Source organism: Macaca fascicularis, chromosome 11 (assembly GCF_037993035.2).
Source record: "Macaca fascicularis isolate 582-1 chromosome 11, T2T-MFA8v1.1".
In the NCBI taxonomy this organism is placed as follows: domain Eukaryota; kingdom Metazoa; phylum Chordata; class Mammalia; order Primates; family Cercopithecidae; genus Macaca; species Macaca fascicularis.
The window spans coordinates 24,289,880-24,309,833 of NC_088385.1; the positions used below are offsets into that span (position 1 = coordinate 24,289,880).

The 19,954-nt window shown below is 39.1% G+C and overlaps 1 protein-coding gene across 3 annotated transcripts in view; it reads right to left on the minus strand.

The window, feature by feature from the left end:
• RECQL (RecQ like helicase) overlaps positions 1 to 19,954 on the minus strand; it is a 32,851-nt gene that overhangs the window by 8,509 nt on the left and 4,388 nt on the right. For 2 of the 3 annotated variants that reach the window (XM_045364841.3, XM_065523862.2), the window contains 6 exons: positions 17,911 to 18,081; positions 14,501 to 14,698; positions 13,182 to 13,361; positions 9,505 to 9,611; positions 6,375 to 6,573; positions 527 to 693 (listed from right to left, as the gene is read on the minus strand). In XM_045364841.3, coding sequence (XP_045220776.2) covers positions 527 to 693; positions 6,375 to 6,573; positions 9,505 to 9,611; positions 13,182 to 13,266 — 558 coding nt within the window. In that variant the 5' untranslated portion in view covers positions 13,267 to 13,361; positions 14,501 to 14,698; positions 17,911 to 18,081. The remainder of the gene's footprint in view (positions 1 to 526; positions 694 to 6,374; positions 6,574 to 9,504; positions 9,612 to 13,181; positions 13,362 to 14,500; positions 14,699 to 17,910; positions 18,082 to 19,954) is intronic. The other variant, XM_015430473.4, reaches the window with a different exon arrangement.

Genomic DNA, 19,954 nt, shown 5'->3' on the forward strand with positions numbered 1-19,954 from the left:
ACCGTAACATAAATAACTCTGGAATGAAAACTTAGAAAAATATTAAATCTATTCTTAAAAGGGTTTAGAAAGAAAGAAAAGACAGCTGTTAGGTTATTTTTCAAGTTTATCAAGTCAAATCTAAATAGAATTGGCAAATCTTTAGTGGCGTATTAATACTTCTATTAATTAGTTATTAATTTGAACAGAGATGTTATTAGGGTCCTTAGTATCACTCCATCCTTTCTCCCCATCTTTACACAAAGAAGAACATACAGAAATTTAACAAAGATATATAACTTACTCATATATTTTATAAAAAGTATCACCTAGCAAGAACGTCTTCTGTTTAATCTAACAAAGGATTATGTAGCAAAAGATACATGAATGAAGCCCTAGTTACAGAATCTACTTATAATTACCTCCTAATGTTAAAAGTTTTTGTAAAGTATTTAACTGCTGCTCATGTAAACAAACATAATAAAAAGGTAAATCCTCTCTGTGTAATTCTTCACGAAAGTAATGAATGGACATAAAAATTACATACCTCATAATATAGATTTGACCTATTAAAAGAAGCTGTAAAAGTAAAACACTTTTCAACGCACAAAATTTTCTGAGCATCCGTCAAAACGTGATTGGTTGCAGTCGCAGTCAGCCCAATTAGTGATGCGTTAGGGAACTGCCGCTTTAAGATTCCAAGCGCCTTATAATCTGAAAAAACAAATAAAGTAGCCCTTTTTCTATCCTTTAAGAGTTAGAGTAAACTACTCCTTTTAACATTATGCAGATAATCGATGACTACTATGATTTTAATTCCACAGCCATCTATAGCAGTAAATTTGCAGTTCTGCGTTAGCCTTTTTGATGTGCAGGCTTTATTATATTTATTCCAGATATTATTCTTGGTCACAGTGGACTCAAGAGACAGTGGGTATAGCCACAGTGTTTTAATTTATTACAACTAACAAAAGATAAAACCGGCCATCAGACAAACCCTTGCTACCACCTAGTGTCATCAGACCAAATAAAGCTTGGTAAGGGCAGCACTGCTTTGTATATAACCTATTTCTCGGAAACCATTCTAGGCTCAAACTTGTTATATGCATCTAAATCACTAGATAAATTGTCCTTAATCTCCCTTAAGAACTTGAACTATTTGGGGGAAAGTGAAAAAAATGTGGTAGAAATTGCTTATATGCTAAGTAGAGGGCTACTATGAAAACACAGAGGACAGAACAGCTGCTTGGGAAGTGAAGATTTCAAGGAGATAATACTTGAGTTATGTCTTAAGACAATGAGCAGAAGTTCACTAGGAAGAGATGAACATCACGCAGAAGAAACAGCATATACACTGCAAATACACTGGCATGAAATTAGTATGTTCAGACAACAGCAAGCAGTTCACTGGGGTGGTCACAGAGTCTTGTGGTGGATGGATTTATTGTCCAATCCATTAAGCTGGAAATTACATTTCCCAGAATCTCTTTCCTGTTCCAAGTTAGAGCTGACCCAAAAGAGGAACTTGTGCAAGATTTGGTGGCAGAAGTGAACCAGCTAACATTGCTCCTTCAAGGTCTTTACAAGCAGAGAGGATGATGGACAGATCTAGAAGTGCTCAGCCAGTTCTAGGTCATCCTAGTTCTTTTCCAGTCCTCATTCAGCTGTTCCTCCCAACTGCAGGTCTTGCCAGTCAACAGCAGACCCACAGAGGCGATAGCTACTCACAGGAAGTAGCTTACCAGAGACCCTTCCACGACCTTCCCTTTAGGGGTCCTCTTTGCCACTGTACATGCCAGCTGCAGATTTCCCTACAGGCTCTGCCTCGTCCTCCTGCACCAGTGCTTAGGCATCAATCCGTTACTTTTCTGTAATCCTCCACCTCCCCTCTTCAGACCTTCACTTCCCCAGTTCCTCCCACAATTGTTCAAGATCGACTTCCTACAGTAAAACCGTTATCCTGTAACATTCATCATGACTCTGCTTCCCTGCCTGAACCCTGACTGACACTGTTATGTAGAAGGCAGGTGAGGAGGCCGAGGCGGGCAGATCACGAGGTCAGGAGATCGAGACCATCCTGGCTAACATGGTGAAACCCCATCTCTACTAAAAATACAAAAAAATTAGCCAGGTGTGGTGGCGGTTGCCTGTAGTCCCAGCTACTCGGGAGGCTGAGGCAGGAGAATGGTGTGAACCCGGGAGGCGAAGCTTGCAGTGAGCCGAGATCGCGCTACACTCCAGCCTGGGCGACAGAGTGAGACTCTGTCTCAAAAAAAAAAAAAGCTATGAACAATGCAGCCAGTTGATTCTAAGCTGAGACTTTATCCTATAGGAAATGAGGAGTCATCATGTAATTTTTTTTTTTTGAGATGGAGTCTCACTCTGTCACCCAGGCTGGAGTGCAATGGCATAATCTCGGTTCACTGGAACCTCCATCTCCTGGATTCAAGCGATTCTCCTGCCTCAGCCTTCCGAGTAACTGGGATTACAGGCATACACCACCACATCTGGCTAATTTTTACATTTTTTGTAGAGATGGGGTTTCACTGTGTTGGCCAGGCTGGTCTTCAACTCCTGACTTCAGGTGATCCACCCGCCTCGGCCTCCCAAAGTGCTGCGATTACAGGCATAAGCCACCGCGCCCAGTCCATCATGTAATTTCTAAAGACGTATGCTTCATAAATCATCTTTTGGTGACAGTGCAAAATATAGACTGGAATAGACAAAACACTGAAGGAAAACCAGTTAAAAGATGGCAGTAACAGACCAGAAAACAAATAATACAGAATATAAAATAAGACATGACATTAAGGACAAATCAGAAAGAGTAAAGAGACATACATGAACCTACAGGTCCTGGTGACTACTGGGATCTGGAGGTGGCAGAGAGGAGGGAGAGAGTGCCAGATTTACCCATTCATCAGAAGATAAATGTTGAACACCTTTTTCATTGGGTGCCAAGCACTTCCCTAGGCACTGAAGATAGAGTGATGAACAAGACAAAAATGCTATGCAAATGTGTCTGTAATTCAAGCAAAGAAACAAGACAATACAAAGAGTAAGCCAATAAATACGCCATTAGAGAGTGGTAAGTGCTCATAATAAGCCCGGCATAGCTGGGGCTTAAGAAGTAAGAGAGGAAGAGTGGGAAATCAGGTAGACAGATGGGGGCAGATCACCTATTACCCTATGGGCCCCAGTTAAGAACTTTGGGGTTTTATTCTAAGCACAGAGTAGCTACTGGCTAGTTTAGGTAGGGAAGTAACATGATTTGATTTATATTTAGAAAATATCACTGGTTGCTCTGTGGAGAATGAACAAAAAGGGTAAGACCATAATCACAGACTACTTAGGAAGCTACTGCAGTAGACCAGTGGAAGGGAGCTCAACTGTATGTAAGACGTAGGTGCACAAAGTGTAGACAAACTTGAGATTCATTTTAGAGGCAGAGCTGACAACACTGAGTGGTGGACTGGACCTGCAAAGGGAGCGTAAATCAAGGATGGTGTGTCATCCATCATTTTTTTGTCATCTCTAACCCTACCTTCTATACTCTGCTTTGGGATGCTGCACCAAGGACTCTGCACACGACGCATCAGCTTTGCCTGCTGGCCCTGCATGGAAGATTCCATGGCTGCTTCCTCCCTAACTGCTTCCTGTGGGCTTGCTTGTGTTCCTGTGACTGCCACCCCAGCAAGACTTCTCATCCCTGCAGCAGCACTTCTTTCCTTAAGAGCAACTAAATACAGCTGGCAGTTTTTTCAGCCTTTGGAGAATCAGCTCTATCACAGATGTACCCGACCTCTGGCTCCACCAAGAGACTCCAGCACCAGGGAGCTCAGTTCCACGGGGGCCTCTCCTTTAAGTTTCTAAGTCTTATTTGTTTCAATCTTTTCTTCCTGTTCTCCCAGCCCTACAGGTGGTTGTTGCTTCTTCCAGCTTTTAACTCCATGATATCTTAGTTTTCTTTTTACTTTTTCAGTTATCTATGTAGCTACTTTTTACCTAGTTCACAATTCTTTATAAAAAATCCTCTGTGTTCAAATAACTGTCTCCTGACTGGAATCTAAATGATAAAGGTAACTGCTACAGTTTTGGCTTCAGCAAACAGGTGAGTGAGTGGATGACTTTCTAAGACAGAGAAGACTGAAGGGGAAAATTGCTTGGGAGTAGAGAGGAGAAGGAAGAAAGGAAAGGTGAAGAAAATAAAAAGTTTTTGGTTAGAACGTCGAGTGGAGTTATGGGGAAAATAGTGACTCCCAGTTGAGAAGAAAAAGAGCAGTTCTTTGGGGGGGGAATTTAGTTTCGTTCATGCTAATTTAGATACACATTTCTGATAAACAATTAGGAGTATAAATTTAAAGTTTAGAAGTTAGATAATTAGATATGGGAATAATGTTTTACACTTCGGCAGCAGATCCACAGAGACAACATAAGTCACGGTAATACTTAAGCAAGGGTGATAATCGTAAGTGATTGCACCACTTAAGCTGAAAATAGGGCAAGAGTCACAAATCGGGTAACTTCAGTGGCCACCAGGTAACAACCATGTGGCATTATCTGGTTAAGAAAGTGGGGTCCTTAATAGAAAGGACTATACATCCTGTTTAAGGCATTTAAATCCATTTAAAATATATAAATAAATAAAAACAATGCCCATAATAATTCTGTAGGTAGAGAATGCAGTCTTTGGGCTACAAGCTCACTATCCCTGGAGAAATGTAAGATAGGGTAAAGACTGAGGTCAGAACCCTAGGGAACACTAATATTTAAAACGAAGACAAAGGAAGATGAGCGAAGGAGGTAATAATGGAAAGGAAGACACTGACCAGCATTACTGTACAGTAACCAAGGGAGTAGCATGTGGCAAGGTGAGAGGTGAATATATAAAATGTTACTGAAGTTAAGTGGGAAGAGGAATGAAGATGAGACCACGTGATGAAGCCACTGGGGGTGGGTCACCGATGACCTGTTTCAATAGGACAGTGATGGCAGAAGGATATGATTCAATTAGTTCAGAATGGGTTAAAGGTGACAAATGGAGATGGTAAGCTGAGAAGTCTGATGGTGACAGAAAGAACAAAAAGAGGACAGTCACATTAAAAGGTGCAAAAGATCAGAAGGGTGTTTTAGTTTCTGTTTTTAGGGAGGGGACAAAAGAGACTCAAGGTGAAGGAGTGAGGAACTTGGCAGTGCAAGATCTTAAGAAGGCAGGAGAGGATGAAACGGGAGTGGTCATGGTTACCCTTATAAAGCAGTGGTCTTTTCTGCCTTAACAAAAGAAAAAAAACAACAACAAAGATTACTAATGTTTGAAAGTAGAAAGAGGAGCTGTTCATACCTGATGGCATCTATTTCCTGTGAAGCAGAAAGCATCTGCTAAGTACAAGTTAGGGCCTGAATAGAAAGTTAATGATACGAGACATTTGTTGGAAGGAATGTATAAAGGAGTTGAAATAGGGACAAGTATAAGGACAGCTGAGGATAATGAAAAGCTGAACGGAGTTATGCAATTTTTTTTTTTGGATAATGTTTAGTAGCCAAGCAGCAGGAATAGGGAAAGCAGAAGTCTAGATGAATCCAGCGTCTCAGGCACAACACCTGAAGCAGACTGGCAGAATGGCCAGGCAGTCCAGGGCAAACATAACAGAAGTCGGGGCAACAGCACAGTGTCTGGACGGGAAAAAGAGTGATTGCTATGTAGGGACAGGAGCCTGGATAAATAAGCGGGGATTAAAAGAGGGATCCAGCAAATCCTAATGAGTGTGAAAAGCTTCAGAAGGAAAAGAGGTTGAAGCCAGGGAGTCGGATTTTTGAATTTAGGATTTTTTTGCATATAACAATTCTGAGTAACTTACTTTAGGCTATGACTGTAGGATTGGGTGGTGGGGTGAAGAAAAAGGTCACTAAAATATCTCATCAAAGTTTAATGCTAAGGAGTTGCAGGTGGGTGCTAAAAAGACCCCTAGAATGATGACTAAAGATGACAACTTTGAGACAGATGCAAATTCTTCAACAAATGTGAAGGAATACCTAGATGTCATAAATGCCAAAAAGATGTCTATTATTGGCTAGTAAACATATGTGTCCATATTTGTCCATAATTGACAAAGGCAATTAAACTACAGACTACAGAGGGGAATGAAACTAAAGATTCTGCTTCTCAGTCCTCCTCATAATGAGGCAAGATAAAATGAGTAATACAGGCTGATCATCCCAAACCCAAAAAAATCCAAAATTTAAAACTCTTTTGGTTCCAAGCATTCTGGATAAGGGATATTCAACGTGTAACTACTTGAGGCTGATTTTAATAGAAGCAGAGATTTCCATCATGCCAAGCTGAGTAAGGACACGGTCTATGACATCAAAAAGCTTTCTAGATAAAACATACATACCAGGTCTGAAATCATGTCCCCACTGACTACAGCAGTGAACTTCATCCACAGCAATTCGAGTGAATCTCCTTGCTTCATAGGCTTTCTCTAGTCTTGACATAAACATTTTGCTTTTTGCAATTTTCTCTGGAGTCACATAAATCAGCTTTAACTCGGAGTTTTTATTTACCATTTCAGCATGAACCCATTTAACATGCTCCTAGTAAAAGAAAAAACAGACACAATGATAGTAAAACTAAGCTGGCAGACTGAAATACTAGGTGGTAAATGAAAACGTTCATTTCTCCAAAGCAATAATAGACTTCGGCTCTTCTAGGAGCAGACGTTTGGTTCATTAAAACTGAAACCATGTCCCAGTACTAAACATCATGGCAGCTGTGTAAACAGCATTCTAGTTATTTACTAACATCTACATTGTTGGTGATTAAAAAAAAACTCACTTGACAAAAAAGAACAAAAAAAAATGAACATGAACAGATAGTCCAATGAAGAGCATTTATTCTATAAAGGGATAATTCTAAATTGTTCATAATATATTCTAAAATGTGAGCTAGATGCAATTGTTATGGTTATAAAGGTGGGTTTTATTAATTTTAACATTATATTTATAATCCCTTTATGTATGTGAACAAAATTTATTATTTATTAACTTCTTAAATGATGCCATCAAATCTTTTAATCTCTTTATTTAAACATGAAGACCATGGGGTTTCAAAACGTATTACTCATTAAATTAAGATAATAATAAATCTTAAAAGCTAACATTTATTAGCTTCTTAGTACTCTAATACAATTCTGTATAATACTTAGCACATTAGATATCATTTTTTTCCTTCTAACCTAAAGAGGACCAAAAAAGTATAAAAACATGCCAGTGAATGGGATAGAAAGAGACAATCAAACTGCTTTCATCATCCCGGCAAAGCAGTTTGTTAATTCCTAGATATATTCTAGGATACAGATGTTCTTTTTTTCTCTCTCCAACTTTTCAAGCAGTGGGGATATATCATGAACTGGTAATTATCTTCAGCTTTCTAAACTACTTTCTATTACTATTATGTTCTTTTCCAATTTTAAGAAAGTACATTATTAGAAAGCAGTTTTCTCCATAGACTGATTTTGTTGAATGAAGGAGCAGTTATAATAGAATGACATGGAGTTTAAATAAAACAAAAACATATGGGTAAACTAAAGGAAGCAGGGCTTCTTGGAGGTATGGCTGACTCTAGGTCTGCGCAGGAAATGCATAAAATGAACATGGATTATCTTACTGCAAAAGAAAGCAAGGAGCAGAAGCAATGCGGTTAAGAGAAAAGATTCAGGAACCAACTTAAAGAGGCTCTCACTGCCCAAGGCCAGGACTATTTCAGCATTACATAGATACACATTTATATGATTCCAAAGGTGAATCACATTATATCTCAAAATTTGTAAGTTTATAGTGATACTTGGGGGAAAAAAATACCTTAAAAATCTTGTTGACCACCTTTGGAGAATGCTAGAAAACCAACTCTTTCTGAAAACTGGTAAAGAAAGGGAAAAAAAAATCTAGCATTTTCATCATGCAGAGCTAATGAGGAAGAAGTTCATTTTTGTAGAAAAAGTGTAGCAAATACGAAGAGTGACAGAATTAGGTATCACCATTTTGCACCTCCCTAATGAAATCATGGCTCTCACGGTGCCACTCAGTGGCTGCTAAAACATTAGATGAAAAGCTGATAACCAGAGATCAGGCAGACATCACCTGAACCCACTGATGCTTAGCATCACAAAAAGATAACCAGGTACTATGTACCACTTGAGTGATACCACAGTAAGTATACTCTTGCAAAAAACCAAAAAAAAAAGTTAAAGAAAAAAGAAAAATTCCAAATACAATCAGGCTTTTAGATCTAACAGGATCCAGTTACCTATGTAACAAACCTGCACATCTTGCACATGTACCCCAGAACTGAAAAGAAAGAAAGAAAACGAGAGAGAGAGAAAGAGAGAAGAAAAGAAAAGAAAGAAAAGAAAAGAAAAGAAAAGAAAAGAAAAGACCACAAGGATGCAATCAGGAAAATGTAGAAAGATACAGGACCATTAATGTGGTTTCTTCAACAAAGAATTTGCATGGGAAATACAAAAGAGAGAAAGGGAACCTATGGGTATATCAACCAAACACAATACAATGTATGAATATTATCTGGGCTATATTTAGAAAAAGAAAACATAAAAATGAGACAGAGAAATCTGAATTTTTCATAATTCTAAAGAATTGATATTAAAGTTTTTAGATGTGATGATGGCATAGCACTTTTCTTTAAAGTTAGAGATACATACTGAAGAATTTACAATTACAATATGATGTCTGGAATTTGTTCTAATAAATAAACTAAGGGGAAGGGGGTAGGGAAAACTGGAGGTATATAGATTAAAAAAAAGATTAGCCATATGTTAACTGTTGAAGAGGGAAATGGCTACATGGCAGTTTTTATGCTATTCTCTCTCCTTTTGAAGATTTCAATAATACGCTTTTTAAAAAAGAATAGCTGGGACATGCTTTATTCTACAGATGATGGTAAAAGAGTCCATCCCTAAATAGAAGAAATTCCATAGGTACAGGGTAACTTCTTAGTAATTCATATTTCACATTTAATTACACTGCATAATTAGAAATTCTCCCTTACTATTTTAGAATGGATAATACGAAATAGGTCAGCAAATGTTTTCTGTAAAGTACCAGACAAAAACATTAGGTTTTGTGGGCTATAAGGTCTCTATCACAACTACTCCACTCTGCCATTATACTGTAAAAGCAGCCACAGACAACATGTAAACAAATGAGCATGGTTGTGTTTCAATAAAACTTTATTTATGGATACTGAAACTTGAACTGCAAATAATTTTCACATTTCACAAAATACTCGTTTTAGTTTTTTTTAGCCATTTAAAAATATAAAAACTATTCTTAATTCATGGGACATACAAAAATAGACAGTGGGCCAGAACTGGTCAAGAGCAGTAGATTGCAACTCCTGATATAAATAGTTACCAGTTTATAATTTTATAAGCAACTCAACTGCAGGTAAAGCTCCTATTTCAGTGAATAGTTTACATTTAAAAAAAAAAAAAAGCCACTGAAACATACCTTAGAACTTGAAGCATTTAACATGGTTGCTGAAATTCCTAATTGTTTTAAAACCATTAATTGGTCTTCCATAAGAGAGATCAATGGGCAAATGACGAGTGTAAAACCTAAAAGAGAAAAAAAAAATCTACCTTAAACTTTACACCACCCTCAGAATCAGTTGCAAACCATTCACCTTTTTTTTTTTTTTAGAGACAGAATCTCACTCTGTTGTCCAGGCTAGAGTACAGTGGTGCCATCTTGGCTCATTGCGACCTCCGCCTCCGGAGTTCAAGCAATTCTCCTGCCTCAGCCTCCCAAGTAGCTAGGAGTACAGGCACCCACCGCCATGCCTGGCTAATTTCTTTTGTATTTTAGTAGAGATAGGGTTTCGCTGTGTTATCCAAGCTGGTCTCGAACTCCTGAGCTCAGGCAATCCACCCACCTTAGCCTCCCAAAGTACTAGGATTACAAGCACAAGCTACCGCGCCCAGCCCATTCACCTTATTAACTTGTGGGCACCGCCCATTAATTCAGATTAATTTCTAGTGTAGCTTTAGTAAAGCTTACTTACTTCTTACTCTCATTGATTAGATATGAATAAATGACCAAACAAGGTAACTATAAGCCAAATAAACAAACATACAACTAAACAGAACTCTATCCTTATAAAAATAAAGACAGACGTTAACATTTCAAATGTTTAATTTGCTATCATTTTAAATAATCACTACTGGTAATTTCAGTAAGGTAACATATATCAGTTCAAACACTAAACAGTTTCATCAGGGAAAAATTACTACAAAGCTTTCCCAAAAAAACAGTAGTGTGTATAATTAAACATGATAGTTGCATGAGCATTCTTTTACTTTTTATATGAGATTTTTGCTGAGTAGAAATCAGTGAACAGTTTACTGTCTGAATGAAGTTATAGTAATATGCCCCCTTCCTTATAACTGAAACTGTTTAAAGTACAAAAGCTATTCTACAGTTAAAATTATATGACTTTACGTTTCTGTAGTTTGTTTCTTACGACAACTTTTGGCAGAGTGCAGACATGTTTAAAAAACATAATCATATTAAGATCTTATTAGGGATTTTTCCCAGTCAATTATTCTCTCTGCTATTATTTTCACTTTTCCTGACTAGCACCTACTCATTACATTTAAACATGGTCAAGTCTCTCTCATCTTGGAAAACACCCACTATGGTCTGAATGTTGGTATCCCCAAGGAAGTGATTAAGTAATGAAGGCTCTGCTTTCATAAGTGGGATTAATGCCATTTTACAAGAAGTTGAAGTGAGTGCCCTTTCTTTGCCACCATGTGAGGGTGCAGCAAGAAGGTGCCATCTATGAGAAACACCCCCTCTCTAAACACCAAAATCTATTAGCATCTTGATCTTGGACTTCCCAGCCTCCAGAGCTGCAAGCGGTAAACTTCTATTGTTTGTTAATTAACTGATATAAAGCATTCTGTTATAGCAGCTGGAATAGACTAAGATAACACCTAATTTATGGCCCCCTCTCTTCTTCCCCTCATAGCCATTCTTTTCCAAAGAGCATCCCACACTCACCAGTTCCACTTCCTCAACTCCTACTCACTTCAAACCATTGTTATTTGGTCTCCACCCAGCCATTTCAATAAAATTGCTGCAGCTAAGGTCCTCTGTCATTAAACTCATTGAAACTTAATCCTTATCGTATTTGACATTTTGCTAACAGACATCACTATTAACCACTCCCTCATTCAAACACACCCTTCCCTAGGCTTCTAATAACACCATACAATCCTGGTTATCCTATATGTTGCTACTCATTCTCAGCCTTGTCTGAAAGCCCTCTTTCTGTTTATCCCTAAACTCTTGGTGTTCTGGTTTCTGTTCTAGGCTTTCTTCTCTTCTTATGCTGCTCTGTCATTCATTCCAATGGCTTCAGTGCCATCTCCACACTAACAATCTCCAACTCAGACCTCCAACACCAGGCTTTAGACACAAACATCCTCCTACTCAGGACAATTCCATCTGGATGTCTTAAAGGCATCGTAAATTCAGCATGTCCCAAATAAATTCATCATCTTCCTTCTCTCCATTCCCAAGAGTTCTTTCTCCAGTGTACCCCATTTCAGTGAAGAACCTCCCCATTGTCCAAGCCTAAAATTTGAGCATCATTCTTGACTATTCTTTCTCCTTTCCCCACAGGCAATAAATACCAAGTCCCACTGACTCTATCTTCCAGATGTATCTGGAATTCATCTAACTGCTAGAATTATCCTTCTAAACCATGAAATAATGAGTCTCTTACCTGTGTAAAACCCTTCAATGGCTTCCTGCTAAAATAAGGAAAAGTTTTTAAAAATAAGACTCTACATGTCTTACCACTGACTGCCACATAGGAATTCCTCTAGGTTACTGAATACATCATAATGTGAATGTTCTCTCTTGCTTTTAGATCTCACACATGTTGCTTTTCTTCCTTCCCTGTCCCTTCTGCCTACTCACCCTTTAACTTTTAGCTTAAACACCACTCCCTCAGAACAATTTTCCCTGACAGCCCCTAGACTAGATCTTTGTACAGTCTTAATTACCTATTAAAACCTGTATCCCAAAATTCTTATTGCAATTGCTTGCAATTACCCATATTCTCTAAACCAGTGATCAACAAAGTAAGGGCTGGTTGCCTGTTTTTGTAAGTTATTTTAATGGAACACAGCTACACCCATGTGTTTACACGTTACAAATGTGGCTGCTTTTGTGCTAGGAAAGCACAAAACCTGTGGCAGGGTTGAAGAGTTGTCAAGGAGACCATATGGACCACAAACCTATATTATTTACTATCTACTCTTTCAAGAAAAAGCTTGCTACTTGGTGATCCCTTGCTACTCCCCAATCAATAATATCAGTAGCACCAGCGAACTTGTTAGAAATGCAGGATCTTTGGTCTCACATAAAATCAGAATCTGCACATAATCAAATCCTCAGGCGATTCTTATGTACACTAACGTCTGAGAAAGGGCTACTCTACACTATGAGTTCTGTGAAAACTAAGACCACGCCCATTTTGCTCACTACTGTACCTCCCAGCGCCTAGCACCGTGGCAGACACTCAATGAAGATCTGGGACTAGAATTCAGGTCTACTGATTCTTCTTCTAGAGTTGCTTCTCCTACAACATTTTTGGGGTTTTTTGCCCCTTTTATTTTCTGTTCTAGTGTTCTACAGCGCTGTAGGGTGAATATGATTAACAACAATTTAGTATAGGGTTTTGAAAAGCTTAGAAGAGAGGATTTTGAATGTTCAGTACAATATGCTTTTAAATTTATGTTTCAGGAACCAGATAAAAGGATTAATCTCAGAAGTTTTAAAAATTCCCCCTTTAGGGAGAGAGGAGGGCAAGGGTTGAAAAACTATATCGGGTACTGTGTTGACTACTTGGACGACGGATCATTAGAAGTCCAAAGCTCAGCATCACACAATATACTCATGTAACAAACCTGCACATATACCCCGAACCTAAAATAAAAAATAAGTAAATTCCCCCTTTGAGTGAAACTTTAAATTTCTATTAATATAGAGGAAATCAAACAAAAATGCACTTGATTTTTACATATGTATGATTAGAAATTATTTTTTAAAAGAATTAAAAATGTATGATGACAAAGCACTTCTTCAACTCTAAATTAATTTTTATTAGTACACACCATCGGAACATAATGCTGGTAACTGGTAACATAAGCTCTTTCCACCTCCTGTAGGCATAACAAGAAATACCTCCTTTCCAGCCATTGTTACGTTAATAGTTTCAAGCTGAAGTGGTCTGAACTTCTGCAGCTTAAAGACGTTTTGCAGAACATCTTTAACTTTACCAGACCATGGAAAATCTAGAAAAAGAAAGATAAGAATCAGACAAACATATAAGACTATTATAGAAGTTTAATAAGAATGAGACAAACATATATAAGACCTCTAATACTTATAGACCATTAAACTTTTATGATAATAATTTTGAGATGAACTCACTAGCTAAGCAAAAACAAATTAAATGATGTGTTATAAGACATAGTAGGGGTCGTGGCTCATGCCTATGCTCTCAACAGTTTTGGGAGGCCAAGGCAGGAGGATTACTTGAGCTCAGGAGCTCGAGACCAGTCTGAGCTCAAGCGATAGCAAGACTCTGTCCCTATAAAAAATTTTTAAAAGTAGCCAGGTGTGGTGCTGTGCACCTGTAGTCCCAGTTACTAGGGAGGCTGAGGAGGGAGGATTGCTTGAGGCTGGGACTTTGAGGCTGCAGTGAGTTGTGGTTGTGCCACTGTACTCCAGCCTGGGGAACAAAGCCAGACCTTATCTCAAAAAAAAAAAAAAAAAAAAAAAGTAACGAATGTAAAAATTTGCCAGTTGAGAATTAACCCACACAAGAGAGGAAGGTGTTTGATCAGGTATTTGAAAAATAGTCTCAGTGTTGATCAGAGAATTTACAGCATCATCAAATACTCAAATATCAGGAACAAAGTGAACAATTATCTGGAATTTTTGGTGAAAATATCTTGTTTAGACGTGAATCACTGAAAAGCAACATCCACAAAAACCACAATTCCTTCTAGAGTTATTCTATTATAATTATCCTATTATAGTATTCTATTTATAATCGATAAACATGATGTTGGATAAGATCTTGGATCATGAAAGGTTTGTTCACTAGGGCAGGAAAATGATCTAAACTTTGACAAGGAGTTTGAATTTTTTTTTTCTTGTTTGTTAACGTAGGTAAAGTAAGTATCTCATTTTCTAAGCATGATCAATGTTGCTAGAATAATAATTGGGAAAAAATGTCTCATAATAAAAGCTTAATTTAAAGACTATAGAACACAGGGAAAGAATGATCCACCTGCAAGTTTCCCATTCCACTGGAGAAATGGCCACCTTCACCTCTAAGCCTACTGGAAAGCACTAACCCAGCAAGAATTCATTCTAGCTTTTTAAAAAATGAGAAGAAACAAAACTAGCAAAAAGAAACGTTAACCTTCTTTATTCCAAGCGGCAGGTGAAGAATCATGTTCGTTGCTTGCCCCAGCATCAGAATCCTCCAAACACTGCTTTATTTTCTTGGTTAGGACTTTTTTTTTCTGAATAAGCTCTTGTTGCCTTTCCGTTAGTTCTTGAATTTGAATTTCTACTGCATGTAGCTCGCTGGTTATAGAATCCAGTTCCTCAGTCAGAGCTATGGGAGACAGCAGGGATACAATGATTAGACAGAGTAAATTACAACTTTAGGTTTCCAGATTGATTGTTGGGTGTTCCCCGCCGTATCAATTACAGATGAACTTGAAGTAGCATAGCAAAATGGTTAAGAGCATGTTTTTGAGTCATACAGACCTGAGTTAAATCTCAGGTCCTCCTTTTACCTGCTGAGTGACCTCAGGCAAGATGCCTACCTGTATCCCCATTTCCCTTCCTGTAAAATGAGAATAATATCTAACTTTCATCGTATTTTTATAAAGAGCTAGTGAGATAATATATTAAGAGTTCTAGACACAGTACCTGGTACACAGTCAAATATTTAATACATGATAATTTTTTTATTATGTAGGAGAGAAGTGGTCTAACAATCTCCTAAATCATTTAAGTAAAACAGACTTTGAAGCAAAAGGAAGCTAATGCCCTAATTACTTTGCTAGTACTTTATTGAAGGCATTCCTATTTGGGCTCATTTGATGGTTGATAAGGAGTTGGTAATTATAAACAAGAGGATGTAGTAAGAGAAATCAAGTGTAGTATTCGAATTGGCATTTTATCTCCTTTGTAACTAATTTATAAAGAAACCTCAGTGTATGATTCTAATCAATCTAAGTATTAAAGTCAAAAAGTGAGATTTTTTTTGATACCACATCAATGGAAGCTAGAAAAATCTTAAGACGTTCTTGGTGCGTTCTCATATACCTGCCTGCATTAATCAGTATACAGGTTTAATGTGTCCCTTCATGAGATAAAATTTATGGTTGTGACTTAAAATAGGATGTTGGGGTGCCTTTTCATTGTACCAATTGCACAGTGAAATTGGTACATTTCATTGTATCAACTTCATCAATGTTGTACATTGATGTACATGTTATACATCATCCCTTGTATCAACCCTTCCCTACATGACTTTGGGTTAAGTTTGGCCACAGGTGGACTCTGCATGAGATTTAGAAGGCAGAAATAAAGCAGCAGCCAGTTTTACATTGGGATGGTTGGCCTAAGGCCAGGTGCTTCTGCAACTCACTCATGATATTAGCAATCTGCTACCTCACTTTGTTGATGTGGGGCAGAAGCCAGCTCCCCCAGCTCCTGCTAAATCTTCTCGGTGGAGCAACTTGGCCACAGCTTCTTTGGCTTCTTGGTCATGTTGCTGAGCAACCCTCTGTGACAAGAACACTAGCTTTTCAGCAGGACACCAGCATCCTAACTTTGTCCTCATGAGTTTCAACTTATCCTTGCAGCTTCCAGCTCATCCATACCCTCCCACACTTCACACCCATCTTCCTTTCTCACTGCTGGTACTGCTGACTTCAGGACCAGAAGCTGACTCAGGGATAGCCACTTAACCAGCTCCCATGATCACATAAGGTTTAATCCCCATAATAAAACTTACAGCACTCATAATGGTTCAGCATACCTGATTGAACCCTAACCAATACAGAATTTTGATCCACAAGAACAGAAACTTAATAGGTTCTCTGAATTGCTTCTGGGCCACATAGAATTGGTTTTCTGATCTGATTAGATTTCAAGGCATTAATAACCCTGTTTCCACTGATAAAGGGAACATAACTGTTTTATGTCACATGCAGTGAAAAAAGTTATGTAAGTCATCATCCATAGACACCAGTAGATAAATTCTAGAGAAGGCAAGGCTGTGGGTGACAAAGTGTTTGCTGTTACAGACGTTTTGGTGAGAATAATGGGGTTGACTGGTTGCTTCTAAGTGTGCAAAGAACTCAGGGGAAAAATGTAGGATCTGCATTAAGGGACCTCAAAGTTTCTATGACTGTCCTTAAAAAACCTTATCCCCTATAGGTACAGGGCCAATATTTTGGAAAAAGAGCTGTAAGTCTACATCCTGCAGATGGCTGAATTTCAGTACAAACTGAATTATCAACCTTGCAGGGACTCTTACTATAAAGTCAGCACACTGACTGGGAAGAAGGCTCTGAAATTTGGAGGGGAACATAAGGGCAGACTCCAATGAAGCAGGTTACCTTAAACCACTAAATTATGCCAAGTCTCTTCTAACCTGCCTTCCCTTTCTGAAACAATGTCCTCCTAACTGAAGTCACCACAATGGTCCTCGTTGCCTTGTATGGGACTGCTAATCCTCCTAAGAATCAGCCTCTACCATCTTTCAGTGCTTTAAGATCCAGGAAGTCCTAGAGGATAAAACACAAAGATGTAACCTGTCGAAAGACATGATACGCACCAAGAGAGCTGCATGTGCCAAAACATATCAACAGAAACTGTGTTCATCCATTTCGCATTGATATAAAGGCATATCCGAGGCTGGGAAATTTATAAAAGAAAATAAGTTTATTTTCCTTATGGTTCTGTAGGCTATACAAGGAGCATACTGCTGGTATCTGCTTCTTGTGAGGACCTCAGGAAGCTTCCAATCATGACAGAAGACCAAGGGGGGCAGGTATGTCACACAGTGGGAGATGGAGCAAGAGAGAGAGGAGGCAGTGCTAGCCTCCTTTAAACAACCAGCTCTCGCGTGAACTAACAGAGCAAGAACTCACTCATTACCATGGGGAGGGCACCAAGCCATTCATGAGGGATCCTGCTCCATGACCCAAATACCTCCCACTAGGCCCACCTCCAACACTGGAGGTCACATTTCAACATGAGATTAGGAGAAGACACATATCCAAATTACATCAGAAACCTAGAGAATGTATATGGGAATAGATCATAAAGTACTGAAACAGGGTTTATGGAATACAATGTTGAATTAAGCTAAGCTTATTGATATGGGCTCACTAAGAAATTCTGGACTTAATGTTCTACATAGTGGCCAGGAGTGGCTGTAGTAATTTGCTTGGCTCATTGCCTGAAACCTGGCCTCAAAGATGAATGTCAGAAAACTGGGATGGAATAAAATAGGTGTAGCGTCCAGTGAGGCTGGACTTCTGGAATTTCCTGGGTATGCTCTAAAGGACGGTATCCAGAGGCTTAGAGAGAGAGCAGTGCCCGAGTGGATGATCAAATGGATTGATCATCCACTCCCTTGCTGTCCCCCAGGAGAATCCAGAGTCTCCTTTCACCAAGACGGTGAAAAATACAGTCATGAGGGGAGCCCCAGCATCAGCGGAGCTCTTCAGGGATGCTGGGGCTCCCCTGGCTGTTCTCTGTAAGCTAGGAATGACAGTGGGAAATAGCATCTTCCAAGTAGACTACCTGATTCAACGACAATGATGGATTCCAAGGTATGGGGGCTGAACAGCGGCAATTGAATTTATGACCAAAAATAAAGTGGATGTGGTTGCCATGAAGGGCAACAGAGCTGAGGCAGCAATCAGAATAGTCTGACCCACACGATCTTGGATTGGCTAGTTGACTGCGATGTCCCTGAAATGGAAATAGATTACTTGATTTGTATACGCAAAATAAAAAGCTCTGATTCTGGTAAACAGACCCAGAAACACCACAACACAGCGACCATCCTTCGACCAATTTCCAGAATTGAACCAACTTATAGAACCAGAGGCCCTTGAATAAGGCAGAGGTTGGAGCCCCTTGGGGAAGGACTCTACCACACAACTAAAAATATATGTAATGAATCTTCCTACTAGTCTTCACTAGAGACGTTTATGAGGGTAACTGTGCATTAGAAAAAGAGAAATCACTTCTCAGAAACTACTGGACATTAGCTGTGAACTGATGCTAATTCTTAGAAAACCAAAATGCCATGGTGATCCACCAGTCAGAGTAAAAACTCGACTTACGTGAGGTAATCAATGCAGTTTTGGTTGCCAGAGATTTAAAAGGTAGAAATAAAGCAATAGCCATATTTTCATATTTTCTGTATTTAAGAAAGTCAGTGTAAGGGCAGGCTGGTGATCTCATTGGCATGGGGGAGGAGCAGGCTCAAGTCCAGTGGCTGCTAGTGATATACAGCAGACCTTCTAATCTGCTATGTGATTATTTCCTCTGTTCCAGAATGTATACCGAGAACAGATATATTCAGCAAGTGGCAGAATCCACACATTGGTCTCTTGGCCCATAATTAAGGATTATCATGATAGGAAAGGTCAAGTGGAAGCCAGCAAAACTGCCTTTACCAACCAATACAGCAAACCAAAAATATTACTGCCTACATCAAGGGCTTGAAAGATGTAAGGATAATGACGACTTCCACACTGCATTCAGCTCACCTATGTGGTGTATGCAGAAGCCAATGGATTCTGGAGATTGAGAGTGAATTATGGCAAAATTAATAAGGCTGCGGCTCCAACAGCAGCCACTGTTCCAGCTGTAATTTCATTAATGAGACTGAACACATACCCTGGCATCTGGCTTCAGCTATTGATCTGTTGAATGCTTTATTCTCCATACCCATGTACCTGTTATTATAGCAGAGGGAAACAGTATAGCACAGTAAAAGCAGTTTGCTGAGCCAGCAATGTATCTTTACTCTCCCACCTCAGAGCTGTATCTACTCTCTAGCCCTAATCTAGTCTGCAGGGATCCTGCTTGCCTTTTCATTCCACTAGACATTACACTCGCTCTCTGCATTGATGATATCACGCTTGCCTGACCTGCTGAGCAAGAAGCAGCAGTAGCAGCTACTACAAACAAATTGCTAAGAGAGACTCTTGCCAGATGATATAAGATAAATCCCATAAAAATTCAGAAGCCTGAATTTTTCTCACCTTGGTGAGAGTCAAAGCGTATGGGGCATGTTGAGCGATCCGATCTCTTCTAAAGTGAAGGATAAGTTTCGACATCTGGCCCCTCCTATTACTAAGAGAGCAGCACAGAGCCTAATGGACTACTTGGATTTGGGAGGCAACACACACCTAATTTACCAAGTAACCCCAAAACTTGCCTGTTTTGAGTAGGACCTCGAACAAGAGGTAATGCCATGATACAATCTTCTCTTACCATTGAGCCATATGACCCAACAGATTTGATGGTGCTGTAAGTCTGTGATGAATGGGGATGTTATATGACACCTTTGGCCTATAGATGAGTCACAACAAAGATGATTAGGATTTTGGAGCAAAGCTTAGAGAACTCTTACCCTTTTGGAAACAATTTCTGGGTTGCTCCTGGGTCTTACAAGAGACTAAGTGACTATGTGACCCGTGCTGCCTATCATCAACCAGGTGTCATCTGACCGATCAATTCATAAGGCAGACCTCCATCATCACAATGGAGCTGGTATATGCCAAAGGGAGCAGGTTCTAAGTGAAGGCATGAACAAGAAGTCCGAATGCTC